General features: G+C 43.6%; 1 protein-coding gene and 1 pseudogene across 1 annotated transcript; one reads left to right on the top strand and one right to left on the bottom strand.

Annotated features, from left to right (window-relative positions):
* The first annotated feature begins 7,472 nt into the window (after positions 1-7,472).
* LOC117087131 lies at positions 7,473-7,985 on the top strand (annotated as a pseudogene).
* A 2,420-nt stretch (positions 7,986-10,405) lies between these two features.
* On the bottom strand, positions 10,406-19,960 carry SRSF3 (serine and arginine rich splicing factor 3). Its single transcript, XM_033216983.1, has 6 exons — positions 19,252-19,960; positions 16,805-17,012; positions 14,826-14,960; positions 12,635-12,673; positions 12,025-12,111; positions 10,406-11,869 (listed from the first exon to the last, which is right to left on the bottom strand). Exons 2-6 carry the CDS (start codon positions 17,008-17,010, stop codon positions 11,842-11,844), a joined length of 495 nt encoding a protein of 164 aa, XP_033072874.1. The 5' UTR covers positions 17,011-17,012; positions 19,252-19,960; the 3' UTR covers positions 10,406-11,841.
* Positions 19,961-24,869: the final 4,909 nt, after the last annotated feature.

The raw sequence follows: 24,869 nt of genomic DNA, 5'->3' as shown, positions 1-24,869 counted from the left end.
CTTGACCTTGGACCACTTGACTCAGTAGTCCCCCTTCCTCTTTGAAACTGGACAGATTCTTCGAAACTGGACAGATTCAAAAGTGGTTAAGGAGGAGCAAGTCAGTGGAAGCACACTCCCAGCAGGCAAATTAGGGTCATTTCTGCCTGCCCAGCACCCAAAGCAGCCATTCTTAAGCCATTAGCTGAGTGCTTACTGCATGCCAACACAAGCCTGCACAGAACACCTATTATTTACTGAGCAGTGTGCTATGCCCTGTGTTGACTGCTTTACTTGCATTACACTATATTCTTGATATTAACAATAGGGGATAGTTGTTTCCTATTATAACCATTTTACAGATGAGAAAAATGAAATCCCAAAGATTATACAACTGGCCCAAAGTCACAGAGCTGTAAGGAAGCAAGCATTCAAATCTGGGCTGCTGTTTCCAAGCCTGACAGCCTTAACATTACACTGCTGCTCCCTATAATAAGCCCTGGATTTGCTGTTGAGGCACCAGAGCCCTTCTCTGCCACTGTGTCCCTGTGTGACCTTGAACAAATCCACTTTCTCATCTCTAAACATAGAATTTGGACTATCGATTCTGAAGCCCTTTCCAGTTTATCTACACCTGGTCCTGCAACCAAGTTTACAGTTTCAGCTCAATCACCACTGGGCTGCGAAGTTAGACAACTTGCCAAGCCCCTCTGAACTTAAATCTCTTCCTCAATAGATGAGAGTTGCTCACATCAACCTTACTACTAACACCCTTTTGAATCATTTTTTCCCTGCCAACTGCTGTCATACCCAAGAGCTGGCATTGGTTCAGGTACCAGTCTTGGATGACACACAGAGTAAGTAAAAACCTTTCCTTCCATCCACTTCTGTTGAGAATTAATCAAAATTATTTGAGGAAAGGAATGGAGCTTTCTTCCAGGTCAACAGTTTGCCAGCTGCTGTAGAGAGCTTGTTTTTGTTTTTTGTTGTTTTTGAGACGGGGCCTCACTCTGTCACCCAGTCTGGAGTGCAGTGGCACAATCTGCACTCACTGCAACCTCTACCTCCTGGGCTCAAAGCGATCCTCCCACCTCAGCCTCCTGAGTAGCTGGCACTACAAGCACATGCCACCATGCCCAGCTAATTTTTGTATTTTTTGTAGAGATGGGGTTTTGCCATGCTGCCCAGGTTGGTCTCCTGAGCTCAGGCAATCTACCTGCCTCAGGCTCCCAAAATGCTGGGAAGAAAAAGAGCTTTAATTACCAAATAAGTGATCACTTAAATTTGTCTACTTAACTTTGACCACTAGTTTTTCACCAACAACTCAGAAATAAGACACAACAGTCTCCTAACTTGGGCTATCATTTTGTTTTTTGTTTTTTTTTTTTTTTTTTTTTTGAGACGGAGTCCCGCTCTGTCGTCCAGGCTGGAGTGCAGTGGCCGGATCTCAGCTCACTGCAAGCTCCGCCTCCCGGGTTTACGCCATTCTCCTGCCTCAGCCTCCTGAGTAGCTGGGACTACAGGCGCCCGCCACCTCGCCCGGCTAGTTTTTTGTATTTTTTTAGTAGAGACGGGGTTCCACCGTGTTCGCCAGGATGGTCCCGATCTCCTGACCTTGTGATCCGCCTGTCTCGGCCTCCCAAAGTGCTGGGATTACAGGCTTGAGCCACCACGCCTGGCCAGGGCTATCATTTTGAAACAAAAGAGCTCATGAATCTCTGGAAAAAAAAAAAAAAAGAGAGAGAGAGAAAAGGTTTGTATACTTCTCTCTATAAGACTGAAAGCTAACTTAAAAGTCTTCCCTGTTTGATGTTTACCAGTTCTCATCCAAAACTCAGTACTCACCAATGTGTTGCCCTAGCATGTCCAACAGTTAAAACTAGAGTGGAAACCCAGGAGACTACTGTAGCAATAGCAGCTAGTTATAGCTTTCAATCATGCCCACGAGATTAGTAACATGGACAGACTGAAACAATGCCAACCGATCCACAAGCACAGCTTCATCTTCCCTGACACCCCGCAGGACACAGCTAGGCAGGCCTGTCAATAAACATCTTGCCAGGCACAGTGGCTCACACCTGTAATCCCAGCACTTTGGGAGGCCAAGGCGGGTGGATCATAAACTCGGAGTTCCAGACCAGCCTGGCTAACATAGTGAAACCCCATCTCTACTAAAAATACAAAAAATGGGTCGGGCGCAGTGGCTCACGCCTGTAATCCCAGCACTTTGGGAGGCTGAGGTGGGCAGATCACCTGAGGTCGTCGGGAGTTCAAGACAGCCTGACCAAGATGGAGAAACTCCGTCTCTACTAAAAATACAAAATTAGCCGGGCATGGTAGTGCATGTCTGTAATCCCAGCTACTTGGGAGGCCGAGGCAGGAGAATTACTTGAAGCTGGGAGGCGGAGGTTGTGGTAAGCCAAGATCGCGCCATTGCACTCCAGCTTGGGCAACAAGAGCAAAACTCCATCTCAAAAACACAAAAGTTGGCCGAGTGCAGTGGCTCATGCCAGTAATCCCAGTACTTTGGGAGGCTGAGGTGGGCAGATTGTGAGGTCAGGAGTTCAAGACCAGCCTGGCCAATATGGTGAAACCCCATCTCCAATAAAAGTATTAAAAAAAATTAGCCAGGAGTGGTGGCACTTGCCTGTAGTCCCAGCTACTAGGGAGGCTGAGGCAGAAGAACTGCCTGAACCCGGGAGGCAGAGGTAGCAGTGAGCTAAGATCACACAACTTCACTCCAGCCAGGGCAACAGAGCGAGACTCCATCTCAAAACACACACACACACAAAGTTAGCCGGGTGCCTGTAATTCCAGCTACTCAGGAGGCTGAGGCAGGAGAATCGCTTGAACCCAGGAGGTGGAGGTTGCAGGGAGCCGAGATCCTGCCATTGCACTCCATCCAGCCTGGGGCACAAGAGTGAAACTCCGCCTCAAAAAAAAAAAAAAACGGCCAAGTGCGGTGGCTCACGCCTGTAATCCCAACATGTTGGGAGGCTGAGGTAGGCGGATCACGAGATCAAGATCATACAGGCCAACATGGTGAAACTCCGTCTCTACTTAAAAAAATACAAAAAAATTAGCTGGGTGTGGTGGCACGCACCTGTAGTCCCAGCTACTAGGGAGACTGAGGCAGGAGAATCGCTTGAACCCAGGAGATGGAGACTGCAGTGAGCCAGGATCACCACCACTGCACTTCAGTCTGGCAACAGAGCAAGACTCCATCGCAAAAGAAAAAGAAAGAAACGTCTTAACTGACTGCTTAAACAATTATGGTACCTGCCCATATAATAGCATATACTATAGGTCTATACACTATATATACACCTTAGATTTACATGCTTCAGATGTATAAAAAGGAAGCTGAAGGATACAATGATTAGCATTTCTATCTGTATAAATACTTGCTCATCATAAATGCATAACTTTTAGAATACACAATTACAGATGAGTTGACATGAGAAAAATACACAAAAGTCTTAAGTTACCTTTATAAAAGACTGGAGGAGGTAATTATTTTCCAGTGTTTGTACAATTTTTTTTACTATAAGCATGCTTTATAATTGAGAAGACATGCTCTAAATCCTGACAATCAACAAGTGGCAACAAAATGGCATTTTATGATTGGGATGAGAAAGTTAAAATGTAATGGAACAGAAAACAAGGGTTTTGGAGTCAAGGCTGCCCTGGGTTCTAAATACAATCATTATTTATATTTAGTCGGACACGTAAGGCATATGGAACATTTTCTGCCCTTTTAACAGATAACCTCGGGCTGGGTGCACGCCTGTAATCCCAGCACCTTGGAAGGCGGGTGAATTGCTTGAGGCCAAGAGTCCGAGGACTAACCTGGCCAACATGGCAAAACCCTGTCTCTACTTAAAAAAACACCAGATACCTCTCAAGTGGTTCAACAGCACATATGAAAATGGCTCTACCAAAAAAAAAAAAAAATCCTTTATCATCAAAAAATAAAGAAAATGGCTCTCATTTGGCAGAAGTGGTGCGACATAGTTCCTTTCCTGACCACTCCAGCTGTCTTCACTGAAATGTCCAGCAACCTAAAAGGCAGATACTTTTTTTTTTGAGACGGAGTTGTTGCCTAGGCTGGAATGCAATGGCGCGATCTCAGCTCACTGCAACCTCCGCCTCCCAGGTTCAAGCGATTCTCCTGGCTCAGCCTCCCCACAGTAGCTGAGATTACAGGCATATGCCAACACGCCCGGCTAATTTTTTTTTTTTTTTTAAGTAGAGATGGGGTTTCTCCATGTTGGTCAGGCTGGTCTCAAACTCCAGACCTCTGGTGATCCACCCACCTTGGCTTCCCAAAGTGCTCAGATTACAGGTGTGAGCCACAGCACCTGGCCTAAGGTAGATCCTTTCAATGATTCTGTTCTTAGCCCTCTCCTTGTCAGCGTGTTCATACTCCAACTTGCAAAGCACATGACCTCTTCAAACCTCACTCTTTGAGGCCAATTTCATGTCAAATGGATTGCTATATATTGCCAACCGAAATCTAACCAAGACTGCCAGCTCAATAAACCTGTGCTCATTAAACTCCGAGCAGCTAGAATGAGTGAGCCAGCTATTTCATCGATGCACTCTAATACTCCCAACTTCTTGGTTTTCCTGTTAGTATTAAAGCTGGACAAGTTATCTTAAACATGCTTGTTCAAGTACATGGCTGAAGGAAAGTAAAAAACCAATCAGATTTGGACCCACTTCAAACTCATGGCTTAAACAAACCATTTTACCTCAATCCTAGTGCAGTTTACATGCTCAATTGTTTCTGCCTCTAAATCTGTATTTCATGATTAAGGCATTTATTTCTTCCTCTTCACCTCAGATTCGTTAGTCTTTCCTTATCATTTGAATGTGAGCTCTGGAATTGGGATGGCCAGTTGCAGTGGCTCACGCCTATAATCCCAACACTTTGGGAAGCCAAGGCTGGAGGGGTCCTTGAGCGCAGCCTGGGCAACAGTGAAATATCATCTTACAAAAAACTGCCTGGGGCTGGGCGCAGTGGCTCACGCCTGTAATCCCAGCACTAAGGCCAAGGCGGGCAGATCATGAGGTCAAGACACCGAGACCATCCTGGCCAGCACGGTAAAACCCTGTCTCTACTAAAATACAAAAAAATTAGCCGGGCATGGTGGTGTGCACCTGTAGTCCCAGCTACTCAGGAGGCTGAGGCAGGGGAATTGCTTGAACCCGGGAGGCGGTGATTGCAGTAAGTCCAGATCATGTCACTGCACTCCAGCCTGGCGGCAGAGCGAGACTCCATCTCAAAAAATACTAGCTGGGTGTGATGGCAAGCATCTGCCACCCAACTGCTCAGGAGGCTGAGGCTGGAGGATCACTTGAGCCCAAGAGGTCGAGGTTGCAGTGAGATATGATGGTGCCACTGCACTCCATCCAATCTGGGTGACAGAGCAATAATGTGCTTCAAAAATACAAAAATTTAAAAACTGGGGTGAGACGAGGCATGGTGGCTCATACCTATAATCACAGCTCTTTGGGAGGCCAAGGCAGACAGATAACTTGAGGTCAAGAGTTCCAGATCAGCCTGGCCAATAGGGTGAAACACCGTTCTCTACTAAAAACACAAAACTAGCCAGGCATGGCGGTTCATACCTGTAATCCCAGCTACTAGGGAGGCTGAGGCAAGATAATCACTTGAACCTGCGAAGCAGAGGTTGCAGTGGGCTGACATCACACCACTGCACTCCAGGCTGGGTGACAGAGAGACTCCCTCTCAAAACCAACCAACCAACCAACAACAAAAAAACTGGGGTGAAAATGAATTGCTAAAGGTCAACAGCCTAAACTTGCACTCCAGTCAAACACAAATATTATGTTTTTATTTCTAGATATTGAGCTGGTGTTATGATTTATCACCATATCCCATTCCTCACTAAGTGGCTTGTGTCATGGTCTTTGACATGTGAGAAAAATATGAAAAAATTAAATGACAAATCAACAATTTGTATTTATAAAATACTTTCATTGAAAACATAACATGGGTAGTGTTATCTAAACTAAAAATAAATGTAATTATGAGATTCTGGTGGCAGACAGCCAGTTGGATGAGGTTTTTAAAAGTTACCAGCTGCCTGAGCTTAAGATTTAGAATTGTTTCCCAAAGGAGTTATTCTTTCAAAAATGAAACTTCTAGGCCGGGCGCGGTGGCTTACGCCTGTAATCCCAGCACTTTGGGAGGCCGAGGCAGGCAGATCACTTGAGATCAGGAGTTCAACACCAGCCTGGCCAACACGGTGAAACCCTGGCTCTACTAAAAATACAAAAATTAGCTGGGCGTGGTGGCACGCGCCTATAGTCCCAGCTACTCGGGAGGCTGAGGCAGGAGAATCACTTGAACCCACAAGGTAACAGTGGCAGTGAGCCAAGATCAAGACACTGCACTCCAGCCTGGGCAACAGACTCCAACTCAAAAAAAAAAAATTAAGTAAAAAATAAATGTCTATGTCTCAAGACTTATACTTTCTTTTTAAAAAATACTCGAAGATTTCCTTCTCCAAATGACCAATATAAATTGCACATCTCCACCCCACCCCCTCCCACCGCTGCCCTGCTCCAGGCAGCATTAGGCAACAACTTCAACAACATTCCCCTTAGCTTGACATTTTGGGGCTTTGCGAGCAAATAAAAAAACAGTAAACAATGCTAACTTGGCCAGGGCAAGGTGACTCAGGCCTGTAATTCCAGCACTTTGGGAGGCTGAGGCAGAAGGATAGCTTGAAGAGTTCCAGACCAGCCTGGGAAACGTAACCACATCTCTTAAAAAACATTTTTTTTAATTAGCTGGGCACGATGGTGTGTGACTATAGTCCTAGCTGCTTGGGAGACTTGAGGTGGGAGGAATGCTTGAGCCCGAGGCCAAGGCTGCAGTAAGCCATGACAACACTGGTCTCAAAAAACAAAACAAAACACAAACAAGAATGCTAACTTGCCCCAGATGAAATCTGAATGAGGCATATACTGAAACAAAGGTGCCCAACCACAAATTATCAAGGCTTTCAAAAGCGGACTCCAACCTATAGACTTTTCCGGAAGGTTTCATTTTGCCCTGTAAATAGTCTCCATCTCGGGACCTTCCAAATGATTAGGGAGAAGTATCAATGTTTTGATATTTCCATTTGCTCAAGACACATGTAATAACTTACAGTGAGGCACTACATGGCCATATTCTACATCTTTTGTAGTAAAACAACCATACAATGCCTTACACTAGAAATGAGGAAGAACTAAAGATTAAAAAAGCAATGTTGGTGGAGTTCCAGTTCCATCGGCTCCCATCCAGGCCATCCTGCCGCCTTAGCCGCTGCTCCTCCCCAGAATGCGGGCAAGGGGCCTTTCTCCCACCACCCCCACACCCATTTCTGAGTAGCAACGGGGTTGGAGGCTTATTTTATGAGGTAGGGGGCCGCTGGTTGGCGAAGATTGTCAGAGGAAGAGTGGGAGGATGAAGCCAGTGCGTGGCGGAGACCTGCCAGATGTTGATGCCTAAGAACCAGATTGCCATTTATGAACTCTTTTTTAAGGAGAGAGTCATGGTGGCCAAGAAGGATGTCCACATGCCTAAGCACCCGGAGCTGGCAGACAAGAATGTGCCCAACCTTCATGTCATGAAGGCCATGCAGTCTCTCAAGTCCCGAGGCTACGTGAAGGAACAGTTTGCCTGGAGACATTTCTACTGGTACCTTACCAATGAGGGTATCTCCGTGATTACCTTCATCTCCCCCCGGAGATTGTGCCTGCCACCCTATGCCATAGCTGTCCAGAGACTGGCAGGCCTCGGCCTAAAGGTCTGGAGGGTGAGTGACCTGCAAGACTCACAAGAGGGGAAGCTGACACAGATACCTACAGAAGGAGTGCTGTGCCACCTGGTGCCGACAAGAAAGCCGAGGCTGGGGCTGGGTCAGCAACCGAACTCTCAGTTTAGAGGCAGATTTGGTCGTGGACCACGTAGTCGGCCACCTCAGTAACATTGGAGAGGATTCTTTTGCATTGAATAAACTTACAGCCAAAAAAAAAAAAAAAAAAAAAGAGCAATGTTTTGCAATGTTTTGCACATATATTTATATATTTCATGTGTTAGTTTAGGAATCATTTTTGGTACCTTCATCAAATCCATAGAAAACACGATACTAAATGAGAATCTAAATACTGTATTATGAAGTACTACAGTCCAACAAGGGGAAAGTTGCATGGACAAAACTAAGCAATTATACTAGGCTAACCAAATCAAATTTCTTTTTTTTTTTTTTGGAGATGGAGTTTCACTTTCACTCAGGCTGGAGTGAAGTGGCTAGATCTCAGCTCATGGCAACCTCCAACCACTAGGAACAGCGCTTCTCCTGCCTCAGCCTCCCAAGTGGCTGGGATTATAGGCGCCTGCCACCACGCCTGGCTAATTTTTGTAAGTAGAAACAGGATTTCACCACATTGACCAGGCTGGTCTCTAACTCCTGACCACAAGTGATCCGCCTGCCTCAACCTCCTAGAGTATGGTGATTACAGGCATGAGCCATCGTGTTCAGTCAAAACAAATTTCAACGGTCTTGGTCTCAGAACCTTAAGGGGTCTACAGCTGCATTCTCTTCAGGTACCCAATGAATCCTTAATAAAACAGGATGAAAAAAATTAGTGTGGACATATAAAATCAAATTCAACACTACTGGATTATTTAGTGAAAAATATACTTCCAACCCAGTTTTTCTTCAGTAACTTTAATTAGAAATCTTTCTCGAAAAGATGGAAAACCAGAAGGCAACAATCTGGCAATACAAAAATATACAACTATAAGAGATTACCACCAACTAGATATGACAACTAAATCTCATTCAGAACTCTGAAAAAAACATACTTGGACAATATACTAAACTAGTGGTTCTCACATCACCACGAGTATTTATCGTGTAGAACTCCTCAAAATTACACAGGGTTAGGACACCCTGAAAAACTAAGTCAATGAGCCAGGAGTCTGGCTGTATCTATTCTGAAATACCTCTTCAATCCAACAAAATTCCTAATTAAGCAGCACTGTACTAAAATCTATAGTAATAACCTGGATTTCCCACTCACATATGTGTTTGAGTGAGAGCGACTGACTGCAGTCTAATAGGGTGGGGGTGTCGTGGACATTGACAGATCGCATGTTTGTAAGGATCTCTAAGATACTCATATGGTAGATACAGGGTACCTGTGCTTGGTCAACTACAACTTCCTGATTTTCAACTTTCTGTGAAAGACGTGGGAGGTCAGAAGCAACCCACAATAAACTGTGAACCAGCTAAATATTCCTTTAAAAAAGAAAAAACATTGAAATGTAAATCTTGCCATGCTGGGCTGACTGGCCTCAAACTACTGGCTTCAAGAGATCCTCGTGCCCGCCCTAGCCTCCCAAAGTGCTAGGAATTACAAGCATGAGCCACCACGTCCAGTCAGTATCTTTGAAAACATAACCAACTGTAATCCTTAATGTTTCTTTACATTGCCATCAAGTATTAATAATAGTGATTTCTAGTGAACAACTTAATCCTTAAACCACAGGTCTGAGTTCAGTTTTGTGATTTCTTTCAGTTTTACACTCAACCCAGAATATGGACAAGACTGGTTAGTGTGACGTGTTATTTTTGAAATTACAGGAACTTTAAAACTTCCAAAGAGCCACAATCTAAATGTGCAATTCAAAGCTTTAACAATTTCCATGTTCTAAAGTTTTTAAGTCTTGAGGTTGTGCTAGGGCTTCTAGTTAAAGTAACTGCAAACTGGGACTGTAAGTCACTTAAGTCAGGGTAACTCCCTGGTAGTCACTTTTATTTCAGGTTCTGTATTATTCCTCTTAGCCATATTATACCCATAACTAACTGTCCTTTTTACAGAAACCCTTCCAATTTAAGAGCCTGCATATTTTGGGCATATAGTTCCAAAAAATGCCCATGTAAGTTGTCCATTTATAAGAGCAACGTAATTGACATACTGCGTGGCTTCCATAACTTCTTAGCTATCTTGCCTTGTTCCTAACAGGAACAGTTTTTAGGCTATGTGGGAATACTGAAAGACAAAATGCCCAATGCCAGAGTTCACAGTATATCAACAGGCAGTCTGAAAAGTGTCTTTCTTGAACATGCTTTCACTCAGGCTGGAGTGAAGTGGCTAGATCTCAGCTCTTAAAGTTAACATGCTTAACTTCAAGGCTGAATCTTCCTGACACCAATTCAACCCGCGAGATTTGTGTAAAAGGTGGAAATAGTTTAATAATTTGTTTAGGCCATATATCTTAATATATTCATATAGCTTGAACTCTTAATGCAATGACTTATCTTTCATATTTAAGACAGTCAATACAGCATAATCCAAAACTATCTTGAAAGAGCATATGTAAGGAAACTAAGCCACAAGACTGTTGCATTATGATTTAATCTAATTGCACAAAAATTTGAAATTACAACTCCTCCCATTTTCTAAGAGGAAGGTTATGCATGCCTCCATATTCAATTCTGCACTGTTACATTTGAACCATATTGTGAACTTTACATCATGATGGATCAGCTTAGAATTCCCATGCAACACCTCAAATTAAAAAATGGAAGCAATTTTTAGACCTGTGGAAAGTTTTCATGCTAAAGATAAAAACCATTGTTAATGGGCAATTTACTTTGTGTTTTAAGTACCAGGTTGCTGCTATACTTTAAAATGTTGGTCACTAAATAACATGGACCCTGAACTGGCTTCTACTCCTTTAAAAAAAAAAAAAAGTGTTAACTATCACTTAGGTGACATCTATATTCCCTTCACTTCAGAAGACTAATCCATAGTGCCTCTCAGCTGTGTTTCTTATAAAATAAGAATCATGTAACCAACTGCTTCCCATGGGATAAGAACAATGGTTAACAGTGGGTTCAACTGACTATTACACCATTATGCTAATATTTTATTAATTCAAAAGCACTTTACAAGAAAATATAAGTATGGCTTCCAATAGGAATGTTATACCTGGAGTTGGTACCAAGCTCACAGATTTGAGTTTGCAAGGAAAAACAGGCTTTCAAGTTAAACAACAATTTGTAACCAAAACTTTAATCCCAAGGATTCTCACAAAACATATTACAAATGACAGCATGAAAAAAAATCTCGCACAGTAACTCAAAGTTCGGCTCTACAATGTACCCTTAAACTGGCAGGACATTTTTTGAAATCTCAAATTTGCACACAAAGAATGTCACGAACAGCCATGTATCCATATACAGCAATCAAATAAGGAACTTATGACCTAAAGCAAAGGTAAACTTTCTTGAATAACAGATTCTATACCAACTAGGCAACCTCTGCCCAGGATGAAAGTTGGATTTTTCAAAAACCTCTAATTTAATAGTTCAGCATTTCTTTTTACCTGATGGCTTGTGTTTCACAGCAGTTTTTAAAGACTGCTTATTCAACTACAGCTGCATCCTATATCCCAACTATGGAAAAAAAGTAAATCTTAGTTTTTTTGCCAGTTGTTTCTGTATTAAAAAAAAAAATCAGACTTCTGCTGGGCAGGTTTAGAGGTTTATTATCAGTCTATGCATAACTAAAGTTCAAAGCAAATTCAATTTTGCTTAAGGGAACATTGTAAAGTAACAATTCTTGGTATTACATGCCTCATATGATCCATTTCAAACCATAGAGAATCACACCTTTGTGTCACTGTTTCAAGAGACAAACAGATTTTGAACAGCTAAAACATCTTAAAAATGCACCAAGCTTATGAAGTCTCAAACAAAACTTGAATTTCCTGTACATACTCCCATCAAATGAAGTAATTTCCTGTACACCACTTCTCTTGCAAACTGTCTTCTATTTCCTTTCATTTGACCTAGATCGGCTAAAAAAACGGAAAACAAAACATTACATTTGTAACTTGGTGACACTTAGTGACATATCAAAAGACTTTTAAAGTAAAAAATTTATGGCTTACAAAAAAGGTCTTAGCATACTATGTATGCAAACTCTTAAATATAAGTTATCTTAAGATCTTACCTACGAGACCTAGAGAAGGATCGGGACGGCTTGTGATTTCTCTCCCGAGACAGCGATCTCTCTCTTCTCCTATCTCTAGAAAGGGACCTAAACGAGAGAAAAAACATTAGGACCAATGAGGTATGGTAAAATTATACATAAATATTCTCTTTATCTGGCATGGTGGCTCACGCCAATAATTCCAATGTTTTGGGAGGCAGAGGCAGGAAGCTCACTTGAAGCCAAGAATTTGAGAACAGAGTGGACAACAAAGTGAGATCCCATCTCCACAAAAAATAAATTAGCCAGGTGTGACAGTTATGTGCCTGTAGTCTGAGCTACTCAGGAGGCTGAAGAGGTAGGATCACTCTAAGGACAGGAGTTAAAGGACACAGTGAGCTATAATCACACCACTGCACTCCAGCCTGGGTGACAGACCCTCTTTTTTAAAAAAAACTAAATACTTTCTAAAAAGTCTTTTGAAAACTCAAAGAAAAGTGACTCATCCTTACAATCTGATTCACTATTAAAGCCAAGGTTTATTCCCATTAACCAAGCCATCTGGAAAAGTTTAAGAACAGCAGAAACACTGCCATTTCTAAGAATGTGGCCAAAAAAGGTAGTCGTTTACCTGCTTCGGCTGCGAGAGAAGCTTCTCCTTCTTGGAGATCTAAAAGCAGAAACGGGAAAATTAGGCTCATCATCAATTAGTATTTATGGCGTGAGGCATTTCCCAACTTTTCAATCTCACTGTTGGGCCCAGTGAATGTGCCGAAGAACTGGCACCCATCGTCCAAAAAAAAAAAGAAAAGAAAAAAAAGGCACAGAAGGATTAAGGAACAAAAAGCTCAAGTGAAAAGCAGGTATTCCAACCATGGATTCACTTTAACAAAGAATGCTTCACAGCAGATCTGTCCAATGCAAAACTTCATGTCAAACTAACCTCACTACCCAAACACCACACCAAAATATAGTCCCACAAGTAGTTCCAAAAACAGTACCATAAACCAGTATTTGGAACCCATGCAAACCTGTAAGTCCATGACAAGACTTAGGTACCAGGTGGATAGTGTAATTTTGTGAAAACGCGGTAGGTGTAAATATTGATGCCATTAAGTGGTACATTAGAACTGCATTTGTGATCGTCACATTTAAGAGTGTGTTTAGGCTTACCAAAATTACCTTAGTTTGGCCCACACTTCAACCCCAAAATTTTAAATTTTGAAACTGTTAGTAAAACCATTTAAAGGTGATAGGATTCAACAAATTTTTGCCAGAAAAGAAAGCTAATCTGTTAGAGATATTAAAATTTTTTAGTTTGGCATCTCGCACATGCAAATAAGTTTCACTTGAAGGTCTAGTTACATTACGAGTTCCCTATCACCCTTAAAAGTTTTTCAAGCAATATATATGTACGTTACCATTCAATTATGCACAGCCAGCCTTTGATCCAGAAAAAAGAATTACTTTAAGCCGCTTACTCCTTATTTTAACCAGCAGTAAACTGTATAAGCAGGAAAAACTTACTAGTTTTGGGTTTCAACAAGCTAGAAATGGTGAGGTGAGGCTGCCGGACTGACGGCCAGGAAGAATTTGCTGAAAAGGTTTTGCCAGATGTTGCGTTGGATTTAGTTGGTTGGCGAAGGGGGTGTTGTGGATTTTTCCTGCTTTTTTGTTAGCCGAAGGCTGCTGCTGTAGTTGTTGTGAAGACATTTGGTAAATAAACAGCTGAGCTGATTGGCCAGGAATGTGTGGGCGGTCGAGGTGGCTGCTGCCGATTTGGTTAAGGTTGGAGAGAAGGCTGAGAGAAAACAGCATGCTCGGGAACCAAAGGGCGGTGCAACCTGACGACTGGCCAGCCTGGGTCATGTGAAACGACACCAGCCAAGCTGAATGGGGCGCGCTGGTCACATGACGCTGAAAGGGCTAGTTGACTGGCTAATGCAGATTCAGAGGGTGGTGAGAAGAGACATGATGGTGACTCTGTAACGGGGTTCATTTTTATTAATAGATGGACCAAAAAGCACAAAAAAAATGAAAAACAAGCCATCAGTACAACCATCTATTAGCTAACAAATACTCTTTATTATGATGGGCAACAGTGTGCTGTTGTTTTTCAAAATAGCAAAAGGGGCAAGATTTTGAACTCCTGTCTCCTAGAAGGACTCCACTCACCTGTAAGAGGTAAATTTAGTCCTATAGAAACTATTTTGGAGGTCTGAGGAGATGTGGAGTTAGCAACCAGACAATACTGCCTGGTCCAAGAATGATGCCATTTTCAATTATAAAAAAACTGAATTTTCTCCTATTTGGGATTGAAGAACAGATGACTGGGATTACTTCTTTTTTAGCCCCCTTTATTGGTCAGTGACTTAAGTTAGTTTCAGAATGATTTCTACTTTACCAGTTGTAACATTAAAACAGCTGCCTGTTTGATAAATATTACAATTGTGCTAGTAGTAGAAAACACAAATTTGTGAAGAGCTAGAGTTGAATGTAATGTTTGTCATTATGGAGCCAAGAAATGGAAAAAGGCCTAAATTGAAGTATAAGGGAAGATTTGGAAAGATGCAACTAGAAAGATGAACTAGAAGACAGATCCAAGATAGAAGTTACTGACTACCAACATGAACAGTGACCTAAAGACAAAAGCCAACACTCAGCACAACTCACATACCCCAAACTACACCCAACAAATGTTTCATAGAAACCTCCGATTCTTCCAAAGTTTAAAACCCACCAACAAACTTTTAAGAGAAATACCTGCTCCTACTAGCTACTCCATTACACCAATACCTCTAAACAAGCTTTCTCTCAAGTACCTGCGACGAGGTGGAGGACTCCTCCTACGATAATCATCTCGAGGGCGACGACCCCAAGAAGGAGGTGGGCCACGATTTCTACTTCTTTTTTCACCATTCGACAGTTCCACTCTTACACGGCAGCCACATAGTGTTCTGAGGAAGCAAAGATATTAAACTTAAAACAGCCTAACTTTCTGACATGTGTATTAAAGCCAAGAGTACTCCCAGTTGGCTATTCTGCAAAGAACACATCTGAGTGTCTGTGAAATTTAATACCAAATTTCTAGCTCCCTTATTTTTACTAACATAAAGTGAGCTTTGGCCAGGCACAGTGGTACACGCCTGTAATCCCAACACTTTGTGAGGCCGAGGTAGGCGGATCACTAGGTCAAGAGTTCGATACCATCCTGGCCAACATGGTGAAACCCCGGCTCTACTAAAAATACAAAAAATAGCCAGGTGTGGTGGCACATGCCTGTAATCCCAGCTACTCAGGAGGCTGAGGCAGGAGAATCACTGAAACCCAGTAAGCAGAGGTTGCAGTGAGCCAAGATCATGCCACTGCACTCCAGCCTGGGGGACAGAGCAAGACTATGTCTTGAAAAACAAAATAAGTTTGTTTCCCAGTTTCAAATTAAAATTTCAATTAATTTCAAATTAAACAATTAAATAGGATCTTCTAAAGTACCAATTCACAAGGAAGCCAACTTCTATTTTATCGCCTAATTGCTAGAGCCAGTCTGACTACTGAGCTCAATATTAATTTGTTAACAGTTGCAATTTAAGTGTGAAGATCCATTTATCCTTGAAAAACAAGTTCTTCTGTATCTTCATTATGACTTCTTCCTTTTTGAGGTCCCAGCATTTATTTCAGTTACTTGTCAGGCTGTATTGGTCTCCCCCTGCCCAACTCCAGGTAAAAAATGGGCTCAAGACAAGACAACCATTTTGGCCATTTTACAGTACCCTCTCCCCTCAATAGTCAGCACAGAACAAATTACAGCTGTGGCCAGGTGAGGTGGCTCACTCCTGTAATACCAGCACTCAGACAGACTGGTAGGATGGCTTGAGCCCAGGAGCTTGAAGTCAGCCTGGGCAACACAGACCGCCATCCGTATTATTTTTTAAATCATATACATTTTTTAAAAAAAGAAATTATAGCTCAGAGTAGTAGAAAAGACCATTACTTCTCACCCTTCATACAACCAGTCATTAAATTTAGATAAGCTATCATATTTGGACAGTGATTGGGAAGAGGTGAGCCCTGGAAAACTTTACTACGACCTGTTTGAATTGACCAAACTTTCATGCAGCTTTACAGTGAACACTAAGACCCTTTTTTCCATTATATTTCCAAAGATGAGGAAAGGGGGGAGGGGGCATGGAGGTCAATACTCCGGCCTTACTTAGCCAGCTAACAGGACACTATTAACACAAAGGGAAATAGTAACTGATTCACTTTCTGGAGTATTTCAAACACATTAAAGATACAACAAACCCGTATAACCATTTTGTGAACAATTTTTTAAACAAGTATCAGTTCACAACTACTCTTAAAAATATTTGATCCTGGCTGGCCACAGTGGCTCACATCTCTAATTCCAGCACTTTGGGAGAGAGACTGAGGCAGGCAGACCACCTGAGGTCGGGAGTTCGAGACCTGCCTGGTCAACATGGTGAAACCCCATCTTTGCTAGAAACACAAAAATCGGCCCCACATAATGGCACACGCCTGTAGTCCCAGTTACTCAGGAGGCTGAGGCAGGAGAATCACCTGAACCCAGGAGGCGGAGGCTGCGGTGAGCCGAGATCGTACCACTGCACTCCATTCCAGGTGACAGAGCAAGACTCATCTCCAAAACAAACAAAAAAAAATCCCAATTTTATCTAAAGATACAATTGGCCAGTGACTGGAAAAGCCAGATCTAAGAGCCACATATCCTGTAGATTTTAAATATGAAAAACACAAGCAATACATTTGTATCAATTTAAATTACCTTCCATCTAGCTCTCGGACCGCATCAGCTGCATCTCGGGGATCTTCAAATTCAACAAAAGCAAAGCCGGGTGGGTTTCTAGCAACCCACACACTTCGGAGTGGTCCATAGTAGCCAAAAGCCCGTTCCAATTCGGTCTTGTTACCATTGTTTCCAAGATTGCCTACATAAACCTTACAGTCCAATGGACAGGAATCACGATGCATTTCTGTAATGAAAAATACCAAAAATATTCATTTATCTAAACATCTACAGTTAAAACCACAGATCCTTAGAAAGAATTCCATTAGGGTGCACAAAAGAGTTTAAGGTAGCATGTAAAGAGAAAAAAAACTTAATTCCAAAATGCTAGAAACCAAACAAGAAATGTTACTGCTAAGCACCCGTTCCCTCATAACTTTTACTCTCCTAACCCTCAGGAAGCCAGCAATTAGTGAAGAAAAAACAGCTTCCTTGGAACGTGAGAACACTGGAGGAGCATTTACCATCATCTGGGCAGTGAGTTAAAGACTTAACCTGTTATTTGATTTAATCCCCAAAATAAAGCATTTCTAGAAAAGTATGAAAGAGTTCTGTTGGGGACTCAAAACCAAATACAACAATGATGAAGAAAGCTAGTCCTTAAGGTTACACTACCAGGAAAGGGATTCAAAGTGCCTACATAAGCCAAAACTTATCAGCTTTAATAAAAGTTAAGGCCAACTTTTCATTTTTAAAAAAAATGCCCATGGACCGGGCTCACGCCTGTAATCCCAGCACTTTTGGGAAGCCGAGGCAGGCAGATCACGAGGTCAGGAGTTCAAGACCAGCCTAGCCAAAATGGTGAAACTCCGTCTCAACTAAAAATACAGAAATTAGCCGGGCATGGTGGCGCACACCTGTAGTCCCAGCTACTCGGGAGGCTGAGGCAGAACAATCGCTTGAACCCGGGAAGCGGAGGTGGCAGTGAGCCAGATCGTGCCACTGCACTCCAGTCTGGGCGACAGAGCGAGATTCCATCGTCAAAAAAATAAAAATAAATAAATGCATGCCTATTTTGGTCATTTGGAATCATAGGAACAAGGCTACTACCACATGTCATTAAATAGACCAAAGTCTTATGCAGTAAAAATTTCTCAAGCAACGAGACCAACTTTCCAGTTTTGTTTTTTTTTAATGTAAGCTCATAGCAGCACTTATTCACAGTAGCCAAAAGGTGTTAACCCAAATGTCCATCAACAGAAACGGATAAGCAAAATGTGGTATAGATATAAAATGGGTATTGTTCAGAATGATGTACTGACAAATGCTCCAACGTTGGAAAATCTTGAAAACATTACGCTAAAGAAGCCAGACATAAAAATACACGATTCCATAAATACTAAATATCTAAAATAGCTAAGTTCAGAGAGACAGATTAGTGGTGGCTAGTGACCGGAGGAAGTGGGACAGGGAAACTGGGAGTAAGGGCTCAATGGGTAGGAGTCTCCTGGGGGGGGGTGACGGAAATGTTTTGGAACTACGTGTAAGTGATGATTACACAACACTGATTATACTAAATACCACTTTAAGATAATTTCACTTTAATATAAAATTACAAAGAGGTATTTGCTACTCAAAAATTCACTGCACTTTGAGGACTTATTTGTTTTTCCTTGGCGGACTTACATTTGATAAAGCTTTATTACTCAGTCGTCACTTCGGCGATGAATCTGATAAACTTGTAGACCAGTTTCAATTACATAAAAACCATACACTCAATAATTCAGCTGAAGTGCTTTCCATAAACACCACGTTCTTCTCACTCTGGGCTTGTCTAATTAAAATATCCAGTCCAGACACATCCTACTTGCTGTGACCACACCCTGTGCCCAGGAGTTGTAAGATCAAACCACTGGTGAAAATTTTTAAAACCACTGCTGGCACCTGTCTTAAGCCTACATTTTAATGGGAGGCGGCTGAAAGAACGAATCTTAAGTTCAAGGAAGATCGTTCGGTCTTAGAAAAAAGTGATTAGATTCAGGCTGCAAAAACTGAAACTACATGAAAGTAAAGGTGATTATGGGGGCCGTTTAACATGAACTAAAAGGTGCAGTCTTGATTAGTGACTTTACAAAAGCATTCCGAGAAGCTTCCCAATTAAATGAGGGGCCAAAAAAAAAGGCGCCATAAAAATAAAAAGGCCGCGACCTGGAATACAACTCGGCTATCGGCTCCCCTTTGTGGTTCCCAACTCCCGGGTAACCCCCTATCCTGGCTCATCACCCACTGAGGAATATAAACACCTCCACCTCAAGACTAGGAAACCCTCTGATGGGCCGGGAACCCCCGCCACCGCCCCGTGCTGAACGTCACAAAATGGCGGCGGCGCCTCTTTGTCTCAATCAGGCGCCGCCATTGGGCCTGGCTCCTCCTTGGTACGGTTAAATTCCACTTCCACCTCACTCCCTCTTTCGCTGGTCTCTTACCGAGATCTAGAGTTAAGAAATGCGACGGCTCAAATCCACACGCTCCGATGGGTCTTCCAGCTTTTCTCCGGCCCAACACCCAGCAATGCTCTCGCTCACCCGGCGTCCACGAAATGGCGGACCACCGCCTTCTCCTCGCCTTTATTTATACGCCATACTGGAATCACATGATTGGACGGACTCGCCCAATGAGAAGCAGAAGAGGCCGTGACGCTACAAACGCAGCGAGAGCCGCGGTTGCTGGGAGCGCGCTCTGGCGGTTGCGCCAGGTGGGTGGAGAAGTGCGCCGGCGCGCGCTCGTTGTAGCAGGCCTGACGCTCCCTCGAGCTTACTTCCCGGTCTGTCGACCTTAAAGTTACCCACAGACCCCTCTTCCTCACCTCCAAATGGGCTGGGACTTCATAAACAGCACCGTCCCCGTCAAACCCAAACACTAATAGGAGCCGTTGGCTCCTAACAAGATTAAGAGATGAATTAATTAAGTGCTTCACCCTTGTGAGCGGTTAGGCTGGAACTAAGAGCATCGCGTTTACAAACAGGTCACGGAGCTGTTTGTGACCCAGCTGGCACCAGACTGTGGCCGCCTAGATTCCACCATGAAGGAAAAGCCTGGTTTGGAAAGTTTGCCCAACTCTTGCTGGTTTCTCGCCTCTCACGCAAACTTGCAGGACTTGGCGCTGACAGCAAAGGAGACCGGTCAGGTGACCTGGAAACTATCACCTTTAGCAAACACCGGAGACCGGGCGCCGTGGCTCAAGCCTGTAATCCCAGCACTTTGGGAGGCCGAGACGGGCGGATCACGAGGTCAGGAGATCGAGATCATCCTGGCTAACACGGTGAAACCCTGTCTCTACTAAAAATACAAAAAACTAGCCGGGCGAGGTGGTGGGCGCCTGTGGTCCCAGCTACTCGGGAGGCTGAGGCAGGAGAATGGCGTGAACCCGGGAGGCGGAGCTTGCAATGAGCTGAGATCCGGCCACCGCATGCCAGCCTGGGTGACAGAGCAAGACTCCGTCTCAAAAAAAAAAAAAAAAAAAAAACACCGGGAAAAGGAAGTTTCTGAAGAAGACTGAATGTAGATTGTGGGCCCCCAAGCGAATGCCCGGAGGGGTATCTCGGGCCTTTCTCCTAGCAGCTCTTGCACTGCCTGGCATGTATTTTGTTCGGACCACTTCCCTTAGGAAGACAGAGCCACAAGAATAATTAACTCTAAGGGGAGAGAGACTGTGATTAGCTTAGAAAAATCACCAAGGACCGGGCGCCGGGCTCATGCCTGTAATCCCAGCACTTTGGGAGGCCGAGGCAGGCGGATCACTTGAGGTCAAGAATTCAAAACCAGCCTGGCCAACATGGTGAAATCCCGTCTCTACTAAAAATACAAATATTGGGCGGGCGTGGTGGCGGGTGCCTGTAATCCCAGCTACTTGGGAGGCTGAGAGCAGAAGAATCGCTTGAACCCAGGAGGTGGAGGTTGCTGTGAGCTGAGATCCTCCCACAGCACTCCAGCCTGGGCCACAGAGCGAGACTTCGTGTCAAAAAAAAGGAAGAAAATAAAAATCACCAAGATTTCCCGAACGGTTCAGCTAGTCTCCTGCCCCCAAATATGCCCCGACCCTAAACCCCTTTCAGTCTAGTCTGACGTATTGCTAAATTTACTTGTTATATCTGCTCTAAAAAAATGAGAAAAAGGCTGGGTGTGATGGTTCACGCCTGTAATCCCAGCATTTTGGGAGGCCAAGGCGGGCCCATCACCTGAGGTCAGGAGTTCAAGACCAGCCTGGCCAATATGTTGAAACCCCATCTCTACTAAAAACACAAAAATTAGTCCGGCGTGGTGGCACGCACCTGTAATCCCAGCTACTCGGGAGGCCGAGAGAGAATTGTTTGAACCCAAGAGGCAGAGGTTGCAGTGAGTTGAGATCATTCCATTGCACTCCAGCCTGGGTGACAGAGTGAGACTCTGTCTCAAAAAAAAAGAGAGAGAAAAAGAACCTGTGTTTTTATGTATTCCCTCTTAGCTGAAAGATATGCCAATTATTACGTTTTTCTGTTTTTTGTTTTTTGTTTTTTTAGAGATAGAGTCTCGCTCTGTAGCCTAGGCTGGAGTGCAATGGCGCGACCTCAGCTCACTGCAACCTCTGCTTCCCGGGTTCAAGCGATTCTCCTGCCTCAGCTTCCCGAGTAGCTGGGATTACAGGCATCTGTAAACACACCCGGCTAATTTTTGTATTTTTAGTAGAGACGGAGTTTCACCATGCTGGTCAGGCTGGTCTCGAACTCCCCACCTCAGGCGATCTGCCCGCCTTGGCCTCCCAAAGTGCTGGGATTCCAGGCCTCAGCCACAACACCTGGCCAGCCAATTATTATGTTTTAACTTTCCCAGGTATTTTTCTTTCGAAGCCTTACCTCTTATTGTGGTTCTAAAGGTTTATCTGTAGCGAAGGAAAAATACAGATTTATTACATCTCAGCCTAGTTTCCTCACCTGTAAAAGGGGGGGAAAGGGTTCCTAGCAAACCTTTTCTTATTTCTCTCTCATCTAGATTTTTTTTTTTTCTGGCTCACTTATATCTGCCTTGATTTGTTCCCCTCCTGTATGTAAGCTTTTCTCTTTTTCATTTTCTTTCCTTCTATCAAATCAAAGGCTCTGGAGTCAGGCCGTCCTGGATTTGGCCCCAGCCCCTACTGCTAGTTACTAGCTGAAGCGTCCTGAGAAGAATGTTTAACTTCTGTGTTTCCTCTGTATAAAATAACCCCAGTCTTACAGGGTTACAGCTGTTAGGTTTTGTCACTTTGGCCAATTGTGGTCACACCTGCATCCCCAGGGCTTGGAAACGACACAGCAGTCAAGCAATACATAGTTGTTTATTTTTATTTATTTATTTATTTTTGAGACTGTGGGTCTGGCTATGTCACCCAGGCTGGAGTGCAGTGGTTCATTCTCGCCTCACAGCAACCTCCACCTCCCAGGCTCAAGCAGTTCTCCTGCCTCAGCCTCCCCAACAACTAGGACCACAGGCGCGAGCACGAACGCCCAGCTAATTTTTGTATTTTTTGTAGAGACAGGATTTCACCATGTTGCCCAGGCTGGTCTGAAACTCCTTAGCTCAAAACCATCCACAATCCTCTACCTCCCAAAGTGCTGGGATTACAGCCGTGAGCCACAGCACCTGGCTTTTTTTTTTTTTTTTTCTCGTTTCTTTCATTTACTTATTTATTTATTTTTGAGACAGGGTCTTACTCTCTTACTCAGGCAGGAGGGCAATGGAGCAAACTTCATGCACCACAACCTGGACCTCGTGGGCTGGACCTCATAGGTTAAAATTAACCACCGTGCCTGGCTAATTTTTTGACTTTTTGTAGCGGAGTCTCACTTTGTTGCCTAGGTTGGTCTTGAACTCCTGGCCACAAATGATTCTACTGCCTTGGGAGAGTTGTTTGAGACCAATCCAACTCCTGAGATTGGTCTCTAATTCCTGGCCTCAAGCAAGTCTCCGGAAGTGCTGGGATTACAGGCATGAGCCACCGCGCTGGGCTGTTAAATTATTTAATTAAGAGAAATGATGGATGTAAATCATCTGGCACAATCACTGCTTTTCAAACTGCTGGCCAGCTGGGTGCAGTGGCTCACACCTGTAATCGCAGCACTTTGGGAGGCCTAGGCTGGTGGACCACTTTAGACCAAGGGTTTGAGACCAGCCTAGGGAACATGGGGAGAACCTGTCTCTACTAAAAATACAAAAAATTAACCATGGTGATGGGAACCTGTAGTCCAGCTACTCGGAAAGCTGAGGTGGGGGAATCGCCTGAACCCGAGAAGTTGAGGCTGCAATAAGCCAAGATCGTGCCACTGCACTCCAGTGCATTCCAGTGCAGTTGAATGAGACCCTGTCTTATAAATAAATAAATACATGCTGGCCTTTTAAAACTTTTACCATCTCATTTTCCCATTCTTTCCCACCACTTTTCCTGTTTTTTGTTTGTTGTGTGTGTGTGTGTGTGTGTGTGTGGTGCTAGTCAAGTGTGTTGTCTTTCAGTGGAACTCTCTTAATCCCTCCACCTCTAGTAATGAAAACATTCTGAACCTCCCCTGGCCATCCACAGCTTTTCATCTGCTAGCGACTTCAGACAACTAAATTGTCCACTTGCTATAGAGGTTTTTCTTTTCTTTTCTTTTCTTTTTTTTTTTTTTTTTTTGGTCTCACCTTGTTGCCCTGGCTGGAGTGCAGTGGCACGATCTTGGCTCACTGCAACCTCCACTTCCCGGGTTCACTCAATTCTCCTACCTCAACCTCCCGAGTAGCTGGGACTACAGGTGTGCACCACCACGCCGGGCTGATTTTTGTGTTTTTAGTAGAGATGGGGTTTCATCATGTTGGCCAGGCTGGTCTCAAACTCCTGGCTTCAAGTGATCTTCCCACCTTGGCCTCCCAAAGTACTGGGATTACAGATGTGAGCCATCACACCTGGTCCTGTGGAGTATTTTAATCTTCCTTTAAACTTATATGACCACTACTCTTGTCTGGACCCTCAAATACGTGAAGCTTCAAGGAGACATATCAGAGTTTTTGGTACAGACACAGAATGGGAATCATTATGTTGTAGGAATATCTCTTGATTTTCTTTGGGAAACCACCCTTCTCACAGTAGTACATATTATTGATTTGAATGTAGTTGGGTCCTACACCCCTCTTTTTCAGGGGTAGGGAGGTAACCTTTCTGGATTAATTAAATCACCCAAGTTCTTAGTCCCTCCCTTGCGCCTCCCCCACCAATAGGAATGAGGATGAGTAATCCAGTCAGACCAGTCAGCTGCTGAGTCCAGCACTGTTCATAGGCCAACCAGAGAGAGGTGTGCTATTTCCCCTGATTAGCACAGTCCTGAGCTGGGCAGCCAGCCTGTTTCCAGGAGGGAGGAAGCAGCCTGAGGTAGACCTAACACAGTGGGAAGGAGAACTGCAAGGTGGGAAATAAGGAGCCATGGAGAGTCTTGTTTAAGAAGCCTTGAACCCAGCTCCACTTTCTGAATTCTCAATTATTTTTTCTTTTTCTTTTTCTTTTTCTTTTTCCTTTCTTTCTTTTTTTTGAGTTGGAGTCTTGCTCTGTTGCACAGTCTGGGGTACAGCAGCGAGGTCTCAGCTCACTGCAACCTCTGCCTCCCAAGTTCAAGCAATTCTTGTGCCTCAGCCTCCTGAGTAGCTGGGATTACAGGCGTGCACCACCACACCTGGCTAATGTTTGTTATTTTTAGTAGAGACAGGATTTCACCATGTTGGCCAGGCTGGTCTCCAACTCCTGACCTCAGGTGATCCGCCTGCCTCAGCCTCCCAAAGTGCTGGGATTACAGGTGTGAGCCACGAAGCCCAGCCTGAATTCCTAGTTATTTGAACATACAGTCAGCCCTCTGTATCCTCAGGTTCCTGCAACCAACTGCAGATCAAAAATATTTTTTAAAAGAATAAAAAATAATACAACAGTATCAATACAGCATAACAACCATTTACCTATATTGTGTTAGGTATAATTAATGTAGATGTGATTTAAATTATAAGGGAGGATGTGCATAGATTATATGCAAATACTACATTTTATATAAGGGACTTGTGCATCCTTGGATTT

This window comes from Trachypithecus francoisi, unplaced genomic scaffold (genome assembly GCF_009764315.1).
Source record: "Trachypithecus francoisi isolate TF-2019V2 unplaced genomic scaffold, Tfra_2.0 Lachesis_group10, whole genome shotgun sequence".
NCBI classification, from domain to species: domain Eukaryota; kingdom Metazoa; phylum Chordata; class Mammalia; order Primates; family Cercopithecidae; genus Trachypithecus; species Trachypithecus francoisi.
The sequence above is the reverse complement of the archived record's forward strand: the minus strand, read 5'-3'. Positions and strand labels throughout refer to the sequence as shown.